The sequence below is a fragment of the Diabrotica undecimpunctata genome, chromosome 3 (assembly GCF_040954645.1).
Source record: "Diabrotica undecimpunctata isolate CICGRU chromosome 3, icDiaUnde3, whole genome shotgun sequence".
NCBI classification, from domain to species: domain Eukaryota; kingdom Metazoa; phylum Arthropoda; class Insecta; order Coleoptera; family Chrysomelidae; genus Diabrotica; species Diabrotica undecimpunctata.
In genome coordinates, this window is record NC_092805.1 from 54,390,843 (window position 1) to 54,411,723 (window position 20,881).

The 20,881-nt window shown below is 33.4% G+C and overlaps 1 protein-coding gene across 2 annotated transcripts in view; it reads right to left on the reverse strand.

Moving 5' to 3' along the window:
* The window catches only part of Septin2 (septin 2), a 65,271-nt gene that overhangs the window by 15,885 nt on the left and 28,505 nt on the right, over positions 1–20,881 (reverse strand). The window contains exons 4-7 of one of the 2 annotated variants that reach the window (XM_072525937.1): positions 19,707–19,946; positions 15,404–15,667; positions 12,094–12,390; positions 7,659–7,821 (exon numbers count right to left, since the gene is read on the reverse strand). In XM_072525937.1, coding sequence (XP_072382038.1) covers positions 7,659–7,821; positions 12,094–12,390; positions 15,404–15,667; positions 19,707–19,946 — 964 coding nt within the window. Of the gene's footprint in view, positions 1–6,350; positions 7,822–12,093; positions 12,391–15,403; positions 15,668–19,706; positions 19,947–20,881 lie in introns of those variants that run through there. The other variant, XM_072525938.1, reaches the window with a different exon arrangement.

Below are 20,881 nucleotides of genomic sequence, written 5' to 3' on the forward strand. Positions count from 1 at the left end.
AAAACGGTAGGTGGAGCTTTATTGCTACACATTGGCTCCCAACTTTCTGAGTGTAACAAGAGAAATCATACGATTTCCTACCTGGCGAAACTGAATCCAAATTTTTACCACTGTGCCTTCTAGAACTTGCAAAGCAAACAGCCTTTGCTGAATTACTCAGCAAGGGAATCTAAAATATGCATTCCACCTGCCGTTCATCATGGTCAAAATTCGTAGTGAATTCAGTTTCTGGTACTCCAAACAGAGTAAAGAAATAAAACATAATGACGGTATTAAATTTTTGTTTAGATGAGACCTAAAGAGGTCGAAATACGTACAAGCGGCTTGCCGCTGCCCAGTATCGAATATCGTCAATATAACAAATAAAACAAATATAATAATATAACAAAAATCGAATACCGTCATTATGTTTTCTGAGTAGTTATATTGTTACAAACGTATTAACACTGCATATACTATCACTTTCGGTATAGTTTTTTATTTAATTTGTTGCATACTGTGAGTCGTCGTTCTTTATCCTTCTATCAGTCTATTTGCTATTTGTTAACTGCCATTTCGAAAAGTACTAGCAAGAATATCAACGCATCATTTTTTTAGTAACATCACAATTTTACATTCACTTAGTTTGGAAAATTCAGATGTCTGATTATGCATCTTTATTAAAAAATGTTTCATTGTTTCGAAGCCTTTGTCTTACATTAATATAGAATAGGTATATTTCCAAAGACTTCAATGATAAATGCCTCTTTCGATATTCTATATTTGCATAAAAAGTAGATATTATATGCTGAAATCAATAAAGACGTAACTCAATCTAAACTAAACTGATAAAAATTGTATAATAAAGCAAAAGATCCGTAAGAAACCAGAAAGGATCAGAGCGGAAGATGGTGTTTAACAAAATTTATCTAATTAATCTAGATGCCACTAGCCACATTGACTTCGTTGTGGATCGTATGGTCTGTAAACGTGCTGTTTCTGTTAAGATTTTCACAGTTACGCACCATAACGGAATTTTTAAAAGTGCAGACGTGGAGCTACGTACTGTTATTCATGAAGTTACACAATTACTTAGCAAAATGCTATTTGCTATGTAAGGGAGGAGGAAATCGAATGTGTGAATTATATTTTCACATTCGTACTACGAATTTCGTAGTGCCATTCAAGATGTGTGAATTAGAGTGATAGTGATAATAGTTCTGCAAGCAGATAATCATTGAAATTTTGGTTCTATTTGTTTTACAAGTCTACGATAATTAACAAGTAACAATATAACTATGATTTTTCAGCTGCTTCCTGCTGAAAATGTAGTTGAAATATTTGTGTGACGAACTCATACAAAGTTGTATATCATGAAAGACAATGGGCCTCTATCCGTTATTGAAATATTTTTTAGAGCAGTATGTATAGGAAACGTAACTATAACTTTAAATATAATCTTGTCTCTTATATATTACTGTGAAAATTTTGTTAAAAATATCGTAACGTAAGTTATTTATAATAGCTAGCATATATTGAGAAGTAAAGTTTTTCATATAGAACTTTGAAATTTCCGACCGAAAGATAAGTTCTTTACACTTTTAACACTAACTTAACGAACACTTTTGAGACATCCGGTACATGTTCTCAATTTTGAGTGAAAACGATACATTAGGAAAGCGAATGAGTAGTTCTTGTACTTTAAAATGTATCTTTTATCCTGTGCTCAAAAAATGTTGTTCCCAAAATAGTGTCATATCAAATTAAAATGCATAATGAATGATAGTAGCAAAATAAACACAATACACAAAAGCACTAACATTGTCAAATATGATATATAAAAATAGCCAGAATTATCAGCATATTAGTCATAAAAAAAGAAGAATATGAAGAGTATTGTACGGAAGGAAACTCTGTCACCGTCAACATATTTTCTAAACATTAAAATTAAAAATTATAGTTTTTTGAACACCTAAACTTAGCACTCGTTCACAGTTTTATCCCAACATTTCGTTGCCCTTGTAGCTATTTCGTTAACCTTGTTTGTAGTTATTTCGTTACCCTTGTTTGCAGCTTCTTCAGGAGCAGGGAAAAGCTCTTGGTTACGATAACTCAAGAATTCAAAGCTAGTGCACCCAGAGATCAAAACTAATAACCGGTGAGGGATTCACCGTTCAATAACTCAAAAAAACTAGCAAATGAAGTTAACTAATTTTTATTTAGATTTTAAGGTACTTTTTCCTACTGATTTCTGCTATCAGTCTGTTCGCTTAACCATCGCATCTCCCGACTGTGATTGATCGAAGTTCTACTATAATATAAAGTCAGATGGTCTTGAGATTTATAGCATATGGTCTGAAACTTCTGCCTACCCACACAAATAAACACTATCGAAACATCAACTTGCCGCTAAGAAAATATATATTTTTCGAAATTAACACAATTTTAAGTAATTAAAATATTAATCGATATTAAAAATTTCTAAGTCTAAAATCTCTCCGTCTATCGACGGAATCAGGTCAAACAGCACGGATTCGTTTGTAAATGACGTACCGTGGAGCAGCTGTTGACATAAAACGCTCTCACTCTCGAATGTGTTTTTTCTTGTGCTATTTCAATTTAACCAAGTTATTATATCTGCTTGATAATGATTTAGTCATACTGTAGTTATATGCAAAATATTTGGTTTAGAGTCTTTGGTTTTTGCATAAGTTTTTGTTATATATTTTACCCTTTTTCTTTCTAAACAGATGTAAGGTTAACCATATAACTGATAAAAATGTTACCAAAAAACAAATAGTAAGTAATGTTATCATAACTGAAAATTACTGGCTGTTAGTATTGTTTAATGTTATTATTCACAGTGTCTCAAATGGTGTAAGTTCGTTGTTAAACCTTTATAATTTATATTAATCTTCAATGAAAGATAGTAGACAAAAGATTTATATAAGAGATAACAATTGGAATTCGCTTATTATGCACAATCGATTATGATTGACTGGTAAAATATTTTCGTTGACATTAGCATCAAGTCAGGTTGGTATAAAAACTAATCAAGTTGAGAGCTTAAGTTTGCGTTTAACAAATTTTTATGTTAAATTTACGCAGTTATTGATCTAAAAGAAACACAATTCTTTGTGTTTCGAACTTATGTTTAGCAAACTAATGCCAAATATTAGAAAACGCAACATACCTTATAGGTACCATCTAAAAAACAACCACACCATTTAATCAGCAGTGCCAGTAGTATGTTTATAAATGACAAGGAATTCCACAAGATTGAAGAAAAGAAACAACAGAACACCAAAAACAGGATTCTAAGTGGAATTATGTTGACCTATCACTTACAAAAGAAGAAAATAATAAATCGATACAACAGAGTGTCGAGGAATCCGACAAAATTCTTGCGACATACGAAAGATTTTGTCGAGCATCTAATAATGTGGTTTTTGTCGCAAACCAACTTTTTTCGTTTTCGTCTGTGGATCTGATGATACAATGTGATGATGTAGAAGGTGCATTTTTTAAATTTTATTTCTTTTGGTCCCAAGATTAAGAGTTGGGTTAGTCACAATACATCATTATCCATTTACAAAAAGAGACAAGCACTCACTATCAAAAAATCTACTTTGCAGTTAACTTTAAGGAAAAACTTACCTTTCAGATACCTACAAAATCCCGTTGGTTCAAAAAGTGAAGGAAGCCGATTACGCTAATCAAGTTAAAATTTGCCAATGAAATGCTACAAAGGTTCACCAACTTTGAAAACATTCTGTCCAGCGAAAAAGCCAGCTTTCATTTGTGCGGAAACATCAGCAAGCAGAATTATGGCTGTATGGTATAAGAGAATCCATAATGAAAGCATCAGCGTTCGCTTCATAACCCAAACGTCATATTGTTGGCAGTAGTGTACGGTGAAAGCGTCAACGGTCAGTATTTCCATGAAGACCAACACGACCCAACGATTACCGAGAATAGTAAACATGAAATGAGAATAGGCTGAACAAACTGATTTCTCGTAGAGGTACCGTTAAGTAGCATCCCAACTATTTTCTGTGTGGAGACTTAAGTAATTATACGCAAACAAACCGACGAATCTAATGCAATTCAAGCAATATATCATATAGAAATGGCGGCAATCTCGCGAAAAATGTGTCAACACAAAAAATGTCATCTAGACATTACTTTTTTTAAATAATTTCGCAATCTAATATCTGTAAATCAAACATGAGCTACATTTCTTTCAAGTGAATATACTATAGACTCTTGAACTTGGTATCTAAGTTCCTCTTGGTGAAAAAAGAACCCTGTTGGAATTTGTAGTGTTAGTTATGTTATGTTCAAGAATTATGGCCGGTCCTTCGACTACTTGAGTCGGGATCTGTTTACGGTTCGTTGCAATAATCAGACCTTAGATTGTTACAGAAGAAAAAATAAAGACAAAAAAATAGACGTTACAGGTCTCTAGTTTTTAACCATTTATGCTGAATATCTCAGAAATGTTCATATCTACGACAAAATTTTAAATGGTAAAATAATTATTAGCCGTTAAATTTTCTATCCAAAGTTGCTTGTACGATTAGTAAAAAAAATCCAGTACGTAGAAATGAAAATTAGTGAAAAAAGTTGGAAAAATAAAGTTTTGGAAATTACTTATTATTACTTAAAAATATTCTAAAAATTTGGTATACAAAATTTGAAGTGTCTCCAAAATACTAGCGTATAGAAAATTGTGACATCCTTTTTATATATTTTCAAAATAATTTTGAAATCCGTAAGTCTAGAAAGCTCGAAAATTTTCAAAACTTTCAAATCGTCTGAAACATTAAAATTGAATAACTATGTGAGCCTGTGAATTTTTTTTAAAGGAGCGTCGTATTTTTGAAGTGAAAACTTCTTTAGCGACGTTGTGCACTTTCTGGATGGGAAAAAGCATTGAATACGCGAAAGATTTTTGCGACTATCACCGCTACGCAAATTAGTCGCAAAGTCGCACAGCTCGAGAACGGCTCGACGGATCTTAACTACTAAAAAAGGGCATCATATCTCCGTTGTTGTTGGTCCTATTCGAGCGTGTAATGCGTTAAATGAAACGGAAGGGGATAGATTATATAAACATAGAAAAAACAAACAAGGCGACTATCAGAAGGGCACTATACAGCATCTTCGTTATTAATGAACGTCGTAATGAAAATCGTCGTAAATAGATTTACTATAAGAAAAATTTTGATTTATTGACTTGAAGAAGGGCTCCAACTGAGTATAAAATAAATAACTGTTCGAATCCTCACATTCTACATAGCATATAAAAAAGGAGGTATAACGAATATATTAAGAGAAAAAACAAACAAGACGACTACCAAAAGAGCACTACACAGCATCTTCTTTATTAATGAACTTATAGTTACACACGAGATTCACAAAAAAATATTAATTTTATTTATCTCAAATTAATATTTATAATTTGAACGCAATTTAAGAAGTTTTCACTTCTGTCGGCACTTCCCCGAGCTTGACCTTGTTTTCTTCAATTAAATTTGTATAGGAGGTAATATAAATTTTTAAAATTGCTAAAAATTGTTTAACTAACTTACCGATTTTATTGAGATGATGAAATTGCTCGATTCTAAAATTACTAAGCAAGAACAGAAAAAAAATTCGCATTTTTCTTTACGGCATTGTTTTGGAGATAACTTCAAATTTTGCTCACCAAACTTTCATATATTTTAAAGGCAATTCTGATTTCCATTAAGCAAATTTAAAAAAAAATATTTTTATCACTTTTTTCGCGAATTTTCTAAAATTTTCTAAGCTGGAACATATTCACAATCTAGTGATAGATATATAATAACTTTCCGGAGATATTTCTATTACAATTTAAGGTCTAACTCTATAACGCGGTTTCAAAGTATCTGTTGTATGTAATTTGAAGGAACATTTTTGAAAAAAATATCGATCGTGCCAGGTGATTCCGGGGACATTTATAAATAATATAAATATTATATTATGTATATATAAATCAAAATATATATAAATCAAAATGTGAGGTCGGACACACTACAACCAACTTAAGCTCTTTTGTAGAGATCCAGTTGTACATATTCTTTTAATTTTATTTAAGTACCAAACCACGTACTCTCTTTGGACACTGCATATTAAAAATGATAATGAAGAAACCATAAAATATGAAATAAAAATGAAATTATCGTGGCCTTTAATTCAAAATGACATTAACAACTGTGATTTTTTAAGATTATAAGTAGGTGTTTCGCCCTTATGTCAAAATAAATCTTTTCTATACTTGTAGCAAAAAACTTCTTTTGAAGTAATTTAGGATCTGTTGGAGAATTTTAGAGTTGGGAAGAATGTCAAAAGTCTAACGATAGTAGTTGGTATCATATGCTATATTTTATATCGATTATAATTCTACAATACAAAATTAATACAATCAATAGATTTATATAGGTATTTTATACATTTATAAAATGTTTTGTTAGTATTAACAACTATATAATTGCAAACACATAATAAATCTTTAATTTATTTTTCTTACGGTATAAATAATTTTTAAGTCATTATATAGTATAATTATTTATTATTGTAAATATTCAAGATCTGACTAAACTTACACCATTCAGAAATATGAAACCTATTACCTAAAATTTCATATTTAAGCGTTTCTAAACACATATTCGCAGAACATCCGGACAGTCCTAAAATATACTGAATTTGAAACGATTAAAAGACTTTCAAGAATCAGATAATCAACGACATACTTTTTTAAATCTGCTTACAAAATTAACAAATACTCTTTTTGTTGCTTTTACAATTTACAAGTCACGATCGAAAGAAGAGTATTGCTAAATCTACTAAATTAGTATTAGTGAATAGTCTGCAGTACAGATATTTCATCCACGCGGATGTTACTTTATACTATCTGCAACAAGAATGTCTTATTTAGAAAATTTTTATAATGTAATATTTTTCAGAAAAATTCTAAACTGTATCTTATGTAAACCGATAACTGATGCATATTATGCATAATGGTAAATTGACAAAACATGTACAACTAAATTTGTCAAGTTGATAGGTTCGTGGGCTTGCTGGCTCCCACGAGCCACACGCCAATCATAGAAATTGTTCAAATGTAGAAATATATAATGAAAAGTAATCCCTCGTTCATTGTTCCATCTCAGAAGGTGTAAAAATGCTAAAAAGCTAGGCATCCATACAATCAAGTTTAATATTAAATAATCATTTGTTGAAAAAACTATATTGGACTTTCATGAATGTTTGGCGTATGATGAACTATTCTAATGCATGTGTATTTTCGTAAAATAGTTTTGATTTCTTCGATTCTCCTGTATAAACCAGGAATCTCAATCAGTCTTATTATAGATTCAGTCTTTTAACAATGCTGTGCGCATTTTTTGATAAACAAAAATGATACAGAATGAATTATATGAGTGAATATGTTTTGAAAACTGATCATTTAAGTATGCAAGCTGAAAATAATTCTTGAACGTTTCAATGATCTGTATAAAATATATTTAGGGGGCTTATGATATGGTTAACTCACTTTGGTTAGATTAGGACTGTCCTCTAAAATAATATTTAAAAACATAAAAGAATCTGTATAAAGGTACAAAAACGAACACTGGCATTTTACTTTTTCTTACTTTTTCCAAGGGTGAGAGTGTGATGGCTCTGACCCATCTGTTGGTACTGCGATTTTCGCCTATTGAATTCTACAATTTCGTCTTCAAGCTTTTTGCGGGAATCTTCTATTTTCTTCTTTTCCTCCGTATGGTCCTTTTTTAGTTTATCAAATTTGGCATGTAACTAAAAAAATATTGATAGATTCGTTTAATGAAAATTCATATTATCAATCAAGAAAAAAAAATGACAAAATATTATCAACTTATATATCAACTTAAATATTATCATCTTTAAGTGACATAAAATTCTGAAAAACAAACATTGATTCAAGAATTACTGAAATTTAATATATCAAAATTAAAAACCCTAAGAAAGAGGTTCCCTAAATGCGTTCCGCAGAACCCTAGGGTTTCATAGAAGGTGTAGGTATATCTTCTTCTTCTTCTTCAGCCTTCATTCATCCATTGTTGGACATAGGCCTCCTCCAATTGTTTCCACGATTCCCTATCTTTTGCAATTCTCATCCACTGCTTTCCAGCTACAGCTGTTATATCGTCTATCCATCTCTTTTTGGGTCTTCCCACGCTTCTTTTTGTTTCTCGAGATCTCCAGAATGTCACTTTATGAGACCATCTGTTGGTGTCTTGTCTTGCTACATGTGCTACCCATTGCCATCTCAATGTCGCTATTTTTTCCATGATGTCGGTTACTTTAGTTCTTCGACGTATTTCAGTGTTAGGAATTTTGTCTCTGAGGCTTATATTTAACATGGCCCTCTCCATGGCCCGTTGAGTTACTCTTAATTGTCCTGCCATTTTTCTTGTTATTGCCATAGTTTCCAATCCATAAGTTGCAACTGGTAGTATACAAGTGTCATAGGTTTTTCGTTTTAAGTGTATTGGGATTTTTCTGTCTTTTAAAATGAAGCTCAACTTCCCAAAAGCAGCCCATGATAATTGTGTCCTTCTTTTAATTTCTAGGGTTTGATTTTATCTAGGGTAGGTATATACCATTATTTAATTAAAACATATAAATAAAATGCATAGTATCAAGAAGCCATTATGTTTTGCATCGCCATGTTGTTATTGTGAAGACAGTACCAACCGATTTAAAGGAATTCTTTATCGTTCAAAGTGTCGATTATATCTAGTCTCAGCCTCACAAATAAAGATGTTTTAATATAAAGGAGCTAATGGTAATGGGTCCAAACAACATCCGTATGTAATGACCACTTTCCAATCACATCAGATAAAGTGGAAAAAGCAATAATATCACAACTTAAAGATGGCAAAGCTTCTGGACCTGACAATGCATATGCTGAACCATAAAGCTATTTAACTCCGATAGTATCCAATGAATAACAAAAATATTCAATGACATATTTAAACGGAGTAATGCCAAGATCATTATTGAAGTCAACGATTATTGCTCTACCAAAGAAAACAAAATCCATATCCCGCAATAATTTCCGGACCATCAGCTTAATGAGCTACATTTTAAAGTTATTTCTAAAAATTATACATCAAAGGATATATAGACTATGCGAAAAAAAAATCGGGCGTACACAGTTTGATTGATTACCATAAAGCGTTCGATACAGTAAAGCACGACAAGCTGATGGAGACATGAACAATCTGATATCAAAATCAAACGTGGGGTCCGACAGAGATGTATACTATCACCCCTGCTGTTCAACATATACTCTAAAGAAATCTTTCAAGAAGCAGTAAAGTATGTTGAAACCGGAATTTAAATTAACGGAGAATGTATCAATAACATCAAATACGCGGATGACACGGTGGTATTCGCTAACAGTTATGAAGCCCTCAGGAGGTAATAAATAGAATCACAGAAGTGAGTCAGAGATATGGACTTTCACTGAACATTAAGAAAATAAAATGTATGAAGAACTCTAAGAAGGAACAGCAAATTGGAAAAATCAGTGTGACAACCAATAGAAAAAGTAAAAACATACAACTACCTTGAAACAAACGTCATTGAAAATTGGGACCATTTCTTAGAAATCAAATGAAGAATAGAGAAAGCAAGATCTGAATTAAAAAAAAGTGCTAAGCTATTCAAATGGCATGATCAATGCCCGTAAAAATTGGATTACTACGATGTTATATATTTCCTATATTTTTGTACGGAGTTGAGTCGTGGACTCTCACAGACTTACCTGCCAGAAAATTAAGGCTTTCGAAATGTGGCCTTATCGTTGAATCCTGAAGATATCCTATACCGGCCACGTTACTAATCAGAACGTTTTATTAAGAATGCAAAAAGGAAAAGAATTGCTAACCACAATAAAAACAGCCAAAATCGAATAACTCGGTCACATCATGAGGAACAGCGAAAGATATGGGTTGCTGCAATTAATTCTACAAGGAAACGTAGAACGAAAACCAGGCTACTCCAATGGCCAATCACATATGCAGCAGTAAAGACTGTAATGGACAATCAATAGTACTAGGAACGATCCTGATAGGACGATCTATCTACTTGGGAGTAAATAAACTTCCCAGTCCTACCGTAGGTGGGCCAAGAGAGTATCCTACCAAGAGAGTAGTTTAGAACTGGGAAATACACCAGAAAAAAGAGAAGTACTAGGGATCTTCATTCCCAAAGAAGGGAAAACAATACAAAACATCCAAAATCCGCAAGACTGTGAGGCTGATAATCCATAAAATATGTTTCAGAAGTATGAAAAAAATTATTGATAATTACAACAGGACAGAAATTTGCACTGCGAACATGTTTACCAAGAAGAAAAGTGGACAGAAACTGCACTGATGCAATTAATGAATGGAATAGAGGATCCACAAGGAAACTAAGTTCCTGTAGCTGGCTGTATACCATGTATCACAAAAAATTTATTTAAAAATCCTTTATAAAAGGTATATAATTAAAACACCCAATCGGGCTACATCACAAAACGTTTTCGGAATCTATATTCAATCATCAGTGTGTCTAAGTGTACATGTTTTGAGCCACTAAATATTTGGTTAAAAACCCGTTAAATGTTAACTTAATTTGAATTTAAGTTACAGTATTGGATCTTATAATATGTTATGATGTTAAAGTTACAATTGGAATTGATAACATGGCAACGTAAGACTCTACAGGAGGTTGCTGGTTCTGAGACAAAGTGTCTACAAGGACTTGTTGATAGCAAATAGAGGATGTTTAAGAAAAAAAAATAATGGTGTACACTCCACATAAAATAGAGGTTGTTACAAGGAGGAGTCTGGGAGCACATAGATAAATTTATATGCGATTTGGCAAATCTCGGCGTATTGTGCTAATGATATAATACATCTTCATAATTGTGAAGTGACAGTGTGAAAACACCCTCTGTAACATCATTAAAAAAGGGCCGAATTAAACAAATAAATGGAGCAAAATGATGGGCCTTACGATTAACCACATGAAACTCACCTTGAAATTTAAAAAGAAAACCATCTGATTAGATGTGACAGTTGAGTGGTAATAAGATCTTAGATGTATAAGCATTATCCGAGATAACAATCTCGTGAAGCTTTAAAGACTATGCACTGCAGATGCAATGAGAACATACCCAACGTCTGCCATGGAACTAATCTTGACTTCACACCTTTATACATCCTAGTGGAAAGCGTGTAAACGAGAATGTATAGGATCACCAATGAAAGAATCATTAGACCCAATTCTTGATTCAAGTTTGATGAAAGTCAGTATTGCGACATACCATGGAAGTATATCTTTGCAATTAAATTTACTAAAGTTAAAATACAAAGACGAATAGGGCAAAAATTATATTTCTAAGGTAAAAAAGATTGTCATCAATGACAAAACTTCAACAAACAACGATATACATTAAGTGGCAAAAACAATCATAACTGGTCTTTTTGGAAATTACACTGGTAATGTCAATATATCCTACAGCAGTTATAACAAATCGAAATCGAAATGTATAAAAATAGTAAAGCTTGTCTGGAGAAAATTGTAAATTTAAATGTCATCAACGCGGTATAGGATCCATTCATAAACCAAGCAATACTATCTGTTCCAGAGTATCACAATTTGATCGATATCATTACATTTTGAGTTCATCCTCTCAGAAATTCCAATTGGAATCAGTGGCACTGAACAACTTTCGGACAGATCTGAAGAATGATTCTGCAGTATTTGAAAAACCTATCATTCTAGTTTGCTTCTCGACTTACCTTTATTAGTTTAGCTTCCTTAAAACTCTTTTTTTGTAGTCAAATCAACAACAAACAATTTTGGTAGACATGGTTATGGTTCCCAAAAAAGCTTCCATAACCGAAAAGAAAATGGAAACCGTTTACCAAAACTACCTTCATTAAACTCAATAGAGATCAATAAATTAAAAATTACTTGACTTGACATTCTTAATCAAATAGTCAAACATTGTATAGAAAATATACTTCGGCTCAGAATCAATTTCATTACCTCTTTCTCGGCTTCTTTTAATTCAGATTCCTTTTCTTTGACTCTCACTACAAACATCTGCCTCATTTCGTCTTCCTTTTGTTGCAATTCCTGCAGATGAGTGGATCTTTTCGCTTCGAATGTCTGCTGAAAACTAACTGGCTTGTTGTCTTCATCTACATCACTTAGTCCCATTTGCTCAAGACGTTTCTTCCTGTATAATTCGTAATGTCTGCAATGAGTTTTTTCACGCATATCTTCCATGTTTGTGCGAATCAGCATTTCGCGAAGTTTCACAAAATCGCAGTGAGATTCATTCTAAAATTAAAGTTATGTTAAGAATATACTAAACGGTCTAATAACAATCTTCTAAAGTATTAATTTGGATTAATAATTCGAATATTATAAAGTAAGGCTAATGAGAGTCCAGATAAATCAAAAAGTAGGAATTACACAACAATCATAATCTGCGTCATCATTCGATTTATACGAATTATATCAAAACAAAAGTCAAACGTGTTTGTCGATGTAAACAAACCCATAGGTCGTGAGTTCGAATTCGGCCGCCAGGTCCACTCGGCTATCTGGTCAACAACTAAAACTAAACAATTAATTTAAATTTGTTTAAGGCACTAAACACCTACTCATGTTCCGCGCTTAGCTACTCATTTGGTATTGTTAAGTGGACAAAAACGGATATGGAAAATTTTCAGCGAAAAGTACGAACACACCTGACAAAGACACCAAAAAACACCATCCTCGAACTGCAGTAGAAAGAACGTCATTACCGCGGTATTTAGGAGGACGAGGACTTATGGATATAAGTGAGCAACTAGAAACACAGATTACTATCATCAAACTAAGGGAACCAGAAATGCGCATAAACCGTCTTACTAAGGACGAAAAAATGCGCACCTGGATGGGTAAACCTCTGCACGGGCAACATCCCAATGAGTTCAGTCAAGACCATGTCGACAATATAGCGTCGAACTATTAGCTGACATCAGGAAAGATGTTCCCTGAAACAGAAGGTTCACTACTGGCCATTCAGGATCAGGGTATACCAACCAAAAATTACCTGAAATATATCGTCACAGACCCTCAGGTCCAAAATGACAAATGCCGATATGGATGTCAAGCTCAGGAAATCATCCAACATCTTACTGGGGGCTGTCAGGCATTTGCTGCAACTGAATATAACGAACGGCACGACTCAGTAGGAAATATCCTTCATCATGAGATAGCTATCAAACTGGGACTTCTTCAAACAAACCATTTTCCATATTATCAATACGTTCCTGAGAGTATACTTGAGAGTGACAACTACAAGCTATACTGGGACCGCACTGTGCTCACAGATCAAACAGTGACACATAATAGACCAGATCTTATACTAGTTAATAAACTAAAGAGACAAACAACATTAATTGATGTGGCGATACTCAACAACAATAATCTTCGTGTTAAACAGAACGAAAAAATCGCCAAGTTCAGCGATCTGGAAATTCAAATACGAAGATAGTGGAGAATGGAAAGTACCCAGATAGATAATACCTATTATTCTCTCTACTACTGGAGTCATTTCGAAGAACCTCCTAGAAAACATAAAAAAAGTTAAGTCCGAATGAACATCTCTACAAGACCATGCAGAAAGCTGTACTACTCTTAACATCCAGAAGTGTACGAAAATTTTTGGGAGATACTCCAGCATACCAAGTCACCTAGGGCTCGATAACACGGAAAGAGTCCCACCAGAGCTCAATCCTTTTGATACTGTAGGTATCTGGGATGAGTGAATTTTCCCCTTAGAGGGAGTGTGAGCCGTATGGCTAAATCTGGATAATGTTGTTAATGTTAGATTTAGATTTTCCTATTTTCTGCCTTATTGATTGGTTTGCATTCTAGTAGAGATTCAAGTAGAGTGTGCAAGCATGGGATGTGATTCACGATATGTTAAATCGGAGGTTAGAATATTAATTAAAAGTTCTGATATTGCCTTCACTCCAACTTAGTCTATGTCTTCCTCTCTTCCTTTTACTTGTGGTATCCAATTCAGTATCTGATTAGGTAAACAATTTTCCCTCATTCCCTGCACGTGACCATACGTCAATGACAATACTATCTTAGTTGGTTCATTCTAATATCTTTCCAGGCGTTCATAATTTCTCGAATTCTGTTATTCCTCATCCTAACTAGCCTTGATTTACCAGCAGCACTTCTCCATACAGACATTTCGGTTAATTCTAAGACTTTAAGAGTTCTTCCTTTCAGCAGCCACACCGTACTGCTACAAGTTGTTATACTTTTTATGAAGCTGTTATATATTCTGTGTTTATTTTCTTTTGTTATATTTAGATCTCACAATATGCTATTTACATTCGTAAATACTGTTTTTCCTTCGTTGTTTCTGTGTTTAATAGCTTCATCCATTCGTCCATCATTCGTGATATACATGCCCAGATATTGTATTTCGTACATTGTTTTATTTCTTGTTGATATTCCCCAAATACCCCTAGTTTACCTTAAAGTCCTACTTTTTGTATTCTTGACAAACAGCATCCTTGCTTTAGTCTTTTTTTGGTCTTGAAATATTCTGAAATAGACTCTTGATTTTATTCTCGCGGTGTAGTTTTGGTACCGATTCTAGACAGCTTTTATAAAGGTGGTATTTATATTTGTTTCCTGGAGTAATTCCCAAAGGTTTTTGTTGAGGAATGCTGTCATATGCTTTTTTAAAATCCACTATAAAGGTTAGTTTCCTGGCTTCTTCCCACTATTTTATCTATTGTTTGGAAGATTGAGAATAAATAATCTATTGTGGATCGTCCGCTCTAAATCCTATTCGTTCCGTTGGTTCCTTTTCAAGATTTCGATATACTCTTGAAACTGTACTGAGGACTACCATTACTCCATAATTATAGCAGTGCTCTTTAATTCCCTTCTTATGAATTTTAGTTATGTAGAAAATCTGTCACTCGACGGGAATTGTCATATCATTTCATTCACAGGATATGACAATCAATAATCATTCTACTCATATCATTCTACTTATTACATAAAATCAAATACTATCGTAATGGTTAGTCGTCATAATAACTCTTTTTGAAAATTAGCACAGCTGTAGAAAGCATAATCACTATATTATTATGATGAAATGAACAAAAATGTAGCAAAATATGAAAGTACAACTAGGCACATGTGGAAAAACTATCTCAGGAATGACCCAAATGATGAACGGAAGAAATTATGCAGAAATCAATTATGCTTAAATGTACCTGATTCAAACAAGCAGTAATAACTCTCACAAGCCAGACAAAAATACTACACTTACCTCGACTTGAACAGTGCCCCATGGATATTGCCTCGCTCTGACCATTTTATTTCCTACTTTTATAAAGTCGGTGCTGCCGATAACTGCAAAAGGTACATGAGAGTTCATGGTGGAATTGATATCAGAAACGGATTCGTCATCTACTGGAAATTCATAGATTGAAACTCCATTGTTTTGTAATTCAGCGATGATCTTAGATTTGAATTTTTGTAGTTCTGTTTTCGATATTGTGTCAGCTTTGGCTATTATGGGAATGACGTTAACCTACAAAAGGAATAAATATGGAATATTTTATCTAATAATTTCTTTTGATTATTCATAATTCTTTTAACATTCCTTTCACCTAAAACCGTTATTCATAAGAATGGCTGTACAACTAAGTACCTATAATTAAGTTTTCCTTCTCGAAATTTTAAGTACATCTTGTGTAAAACCGGCAGTATTCGCACAAATTAATCACAAAGGAAGTAGTCAACATGATTCAGCGTTTTTTATATGTGCAATTCTCTTGTTTAATTTTAAAAAAATCCATAGTTGCCTGTGTTTTGAATCATACGAATGCAAAATCGCTTTCAAATAATTGTTCTGATATTGATGTAAAGCAATTTTCTTGTGACCTTTTAAAATTATTTACTATCTTTAATCGGAATTAATCAAAACTTCAGTTGAAATACATTTATTTTGACTTTTTATGTTTCCACTTCGGAAAACTTTCTAAAATACAGATAATTTTGTTGTAGTACTTGGTAATGAAAAAAAAGATGGAACAGTAGGCGCTACTGTAGATTCGCGCGAAGCTTCATACTATGTTTTCTGTATTTTTAAAATTTAAATAATATTTTTAAAATTCAAAAGTAATTTTATTATTTATTTCTTTTTTTATATTTTAAAAAAATTCAATAAATTATTACGTTTGCTCCTAACGCCACCTGTTAACGTATTAACAAAGCATACATTGTTACTTACGACATGACAAACCTGTCAAATTCAGACCAAATATTAATAATAAAATATAAATAAATATCATCTGCTTGTAATTTTAATTATTATATAAACTAAATAATATGTTTAAAAATAATAATTGTATTTATATGAAATTATTTTAAAACTAGAAATATAAAAATTTAAATAGATGATTTAATGTTGTTATTAATCGGATGACATTTATGACTTTCAAATTTGACAATCGTTACGAATCGAATCATTTAGTGACACACATTCTTTTAATGTTTTACTATAATCTAGTATATTTTCTATATATCTATAATTTTCTGATTTAATGTCTATATTTTATTAGTTATTTTTTTATGCAGTTTTTACTTTAAACCTGTTTACAGTAAATATATGATGACTAAAAAGAATTGATCGAGAGTAGTGAATCGAGGTAATGAACCGCTATTTCGTCACGCTACCCGTGACGACGCTATCTTATGGCGCTAAATCTGTTACACGTGACGACTACATCTTGTGGAGTTAGTTCCGTGACGCTCGCCTCAGCATTTTACTGTAGAGAGAAAAATAATACAACGTCAGTATAGAAGCTTCGCATAAAAAAGCGTCTTCTAATAATTTAATTTTATTTGCCTCATTAATATTGAACCTTCGAACATATATATTATACATTTTAAAGTAGATGACTTTAAAATGATATTGTCAATGTCAATGTCATATTGTTTAAAATGATATAAAATGATAATGTTTTGAGGTGCGTTCCTGGGATGACTTTATTGGAAGATAAATCATTCGATTACATGAAATCAACTTAAATTTGAGAATACCCGTCAGAAAAAACATAGCATGTGATTTGTCCTTAAAAAACAAACATACCCAACCATGACAGTAAAATTTTCTTGTTAGTAATTCCATTGAAAATCAAGATGAAAAACCAGGAAAAACAAAAAAAAATCATTATATTATACCGATATGTAACATTTGATCTGACATATAGTTTTATATGTATGCGACTACAAAACATAAATGATGTACATTAGACTCACGATTATCCGAGTCTCGACTAACTGAGCCTCTGGATTAGTAGCCGAGGTAGTAATTGAAAAAACAAATTGTGTAATAAATTAGCTTGGAGAGCGAGATCAAGTGAAAGCGTCTGCGCTGGCTATTGGTACGCTAAAGAGATTAGTCACTATCCTTCTACTGGCCGGCTCCCCACCCACTCCCCCACCCACTCCCCCACCCGTCAGTTTGAGTCATCACAGCTAGCTGTTCGATTCGTCCCACTGTAAGCTCCTACAACAAGGAGGATTCATGTATTCTCTTTGTGTAGTTTCTACGAAACTTGAAGTGCAGTATGAATTTAAAACGTAAACGAGTTGTGGTTTCTTTAGAAACAAAATTAAGTGCTATAAAACGCTTGGATAAGTGTGAGTCAGTAAAGGTTTCTGCTGATCTAAGTGTCTGGGAGAAAAGATATTGAACAATGGGTTAATAAACGTGCGAGTGGTGGAAATGATTTGTTGCGGAAAACTATGAAGAAAGGGGAATACGAACAGACTTCTGAAGCATTATTTTTATGGTTTTCTAATCTTTGATGACTGGGAAGTCCAATTAGTGGCCCCGTGCTTCAAGGTAAAACTGTCAAGTTTCACAAACGGTTTAAGGATAGCGAAGAAAATTTTACTGTAAGTGATGGTTGGTTTGACAGATGGAAGAAGAGGTATGGCATTTGACAACTGAACATTTCGGGTGAGAAACTTTCGGCCAATTCATCTGAAATTGGGCCGTTTAATTTAAAATTGAGAGATCTGATTTTAGAACATTCAATTGTGACGAAACGGTTCTCAATTTCAGAATGCTTCCAACCAAAATACTGGCAGCCTAAAGTGAAAAAACTGCGCTTGGATACAAATAAAGCAAAGAACGAGTAACTCGTTTGATGTGTAGCAACTCTTTTGGATCCTTAAAATGAAGACCTCTACTTATTGGAAAATCGAAGAATCCAAGGGCTTTTAAAAATATTCAAGTAAACTGCCTACCCACCATGTACAGGAATCAACGTAGTGTGTGGATGGATTGCCAAATTTTTAAAGATTGGTTTTTTGACGAGTTCATTTGCGTTGTTGAGGCCTACTTAAAAAAGAAAAACCTACCATGAAAAGCTATTCTTCTTTTGGACAACGCACCATATCATCCAGATGCAATTTCGTTGGCTAGCGGTGACATTAAAGCTGTTTTCTTGCCACCAAACGTCACATCTCTAAACCTCTGGACCAAAGAGTTTTAGAGGCCATGAAACGGAACTATCGTCGAAGGCTTCTCCAAGTGTTGTTGACCTGGTTGGATGAGGGAATGATTGTGGCAGCAGCCCTTAAAAAGATCACCGTTAAGGATGTGTCTTACTGGATAGCTTCAGCGTGGGATGATGTGAGAGTAACAACTTCGCAAAAGTCATGGCGAAAGCTTTTTCAAATTGAAGCGAAAGTGAAAGTGAAAAGATAACAATAACTGTATTGCTGAAATAGTAGACCTCGCTAATCAGTCACCAACGGAACTGCCAATAAATGAAAAAGACGTCATCGAGTGGATTATGCAGGATCAGCAAATGGAACTGACTGATGATGCAATCGCCGACATGGTTATCAACCCACACAGTGCACTGAGGACGACACAGATGAGATAATCGAGAAAATATCTCACTCCGAAAGATTGAAGGCGATTGGAGCCGCCCTCGCCTACATTGAGCAACAGGAAGAGTCATCTTCAGCGTTGGCGCAACATCGCAGCGTCAACACGAGGCCAGAAGTTGATGCAGAAATCTATCCAAGACTCTAAAACATGAAGATGATCCAGTACGTAAATGTTTTCCTATCTTTATATTTTAACTATGGACTCTGTATACAGGTTTATATAGTTCAATTGTACATAATAAACTAATTACATACGTCATAACTTTTGAATTTTTCGTTTATTGTAAGAAAAGATCGGAGTTTTTCGGTATCCGAGATATGCGCGGTCCCAATTAGCTCAGATAATCGCGAGTCTACTGTATCCTCGATATGTTATTAATTTATTAGAGATAGAAAATAATTGTCGCGATATAAGTCCCTTCATCACGTCATTAACTCTTTTGAATTGAATGTTGAACTGGTCTATGCCTTCTTAACTTATATAAATCATTTTGGCCTAATAGGTGCTACACCTAAACTGAACCTAATACATTTACTAAGTCATGCCATTGCGGCGACTAGCTAAATGAACAAATTTCCACCAAAAGAATAATGTCATAAGTTCAAAATCAACAAACTTCAAATGTTAATAGAATTTACATTAGTTAATAAAAACTTACCTTCTGATCTAGCTGTTTCATGCATACCAAATCTATTGACTTAAGTCCATGTCCTGTTGGGCATATAAAATATAAACAAGCGTGAATTCTTGTGTCATGGAATGTGGAAAGAGACCTCTTAATTTTTAATTCTTCCTGTAGGTAATTTTCAAACTGTGCATCTATGTAGTCTACAATGGCTTTGAAACTGTTTTCCTTGTTAATTTGATCTCCATAACCAACTGTATCCACTATTGTTAACTGTAAAATATTAATAAATAAGCAAATAGCATTTTGTAACCGCCAGTTCGGAAGAACTAACGTCGAGCATCTTTAGTATTTCCGAATGTCGCCGAGAAGTTGTTTTTGGTGATATTCCTAATATAAACTGTTGGGTCGTGATCGGTTAATCCCGATCTAGTTGTCGCATTAAGAAAATAAGGATCTGTACTGGTTCTTCTTAGTTGATGCACACTAAATTAATTTTTGATGTTAAAAATCAACATTTCTTTCCAACTTTTTCCATTTGTGTTAAAACGATGTAAGAGTCTTTGAAGATGGTCTTCATTTGATTCTATGAATTCTTGAAATTAGGATGAACATATTTGGACAACCATCAACAACTGTTGTTGAGTATATGCAATGAATGACAATGCGACCATACGGGAATACGATTTTTCAGGAAAGATTTCTCAATGCATTAAAAGATGTATTAGACAAGGTAAAGTAAAAAGAAGATATTTTACTAATTGAAGATTTTAACAGCCACATGGGAAAGGCAGACTAACATATACTGGGACGATTCGGAGAAACGACAATGTATTCGTATGGCTAATATACAAGAACCTGCTGTTTTAACTAAACGCAGCATTTTATTTTCCATTTCTTCTGTGTTTGACCCCCTGGGTCCCTAGCGGATCAATCCGCTAATCGTACAGGGAAAACTTATTATGCAAGAACTATGGCAATCCCAAATATCCGAGGACACCCCCGTTTTCGATCATTCTATTTTGCAAGTTGAAAAAGCTTCTTTCTTTGTTATCTGACATTTCGAATATGTCTATACCTAGATATCTAATTGACAATAAAATCATATGTTTCCTTTCCTTACATGAATTTTGCGATGCTAGTCAACTAGCCTATGGAGCCTGTGTGTACCTTGTTGTTAGCTATAATAATAGTATTTTCTCTTTAAG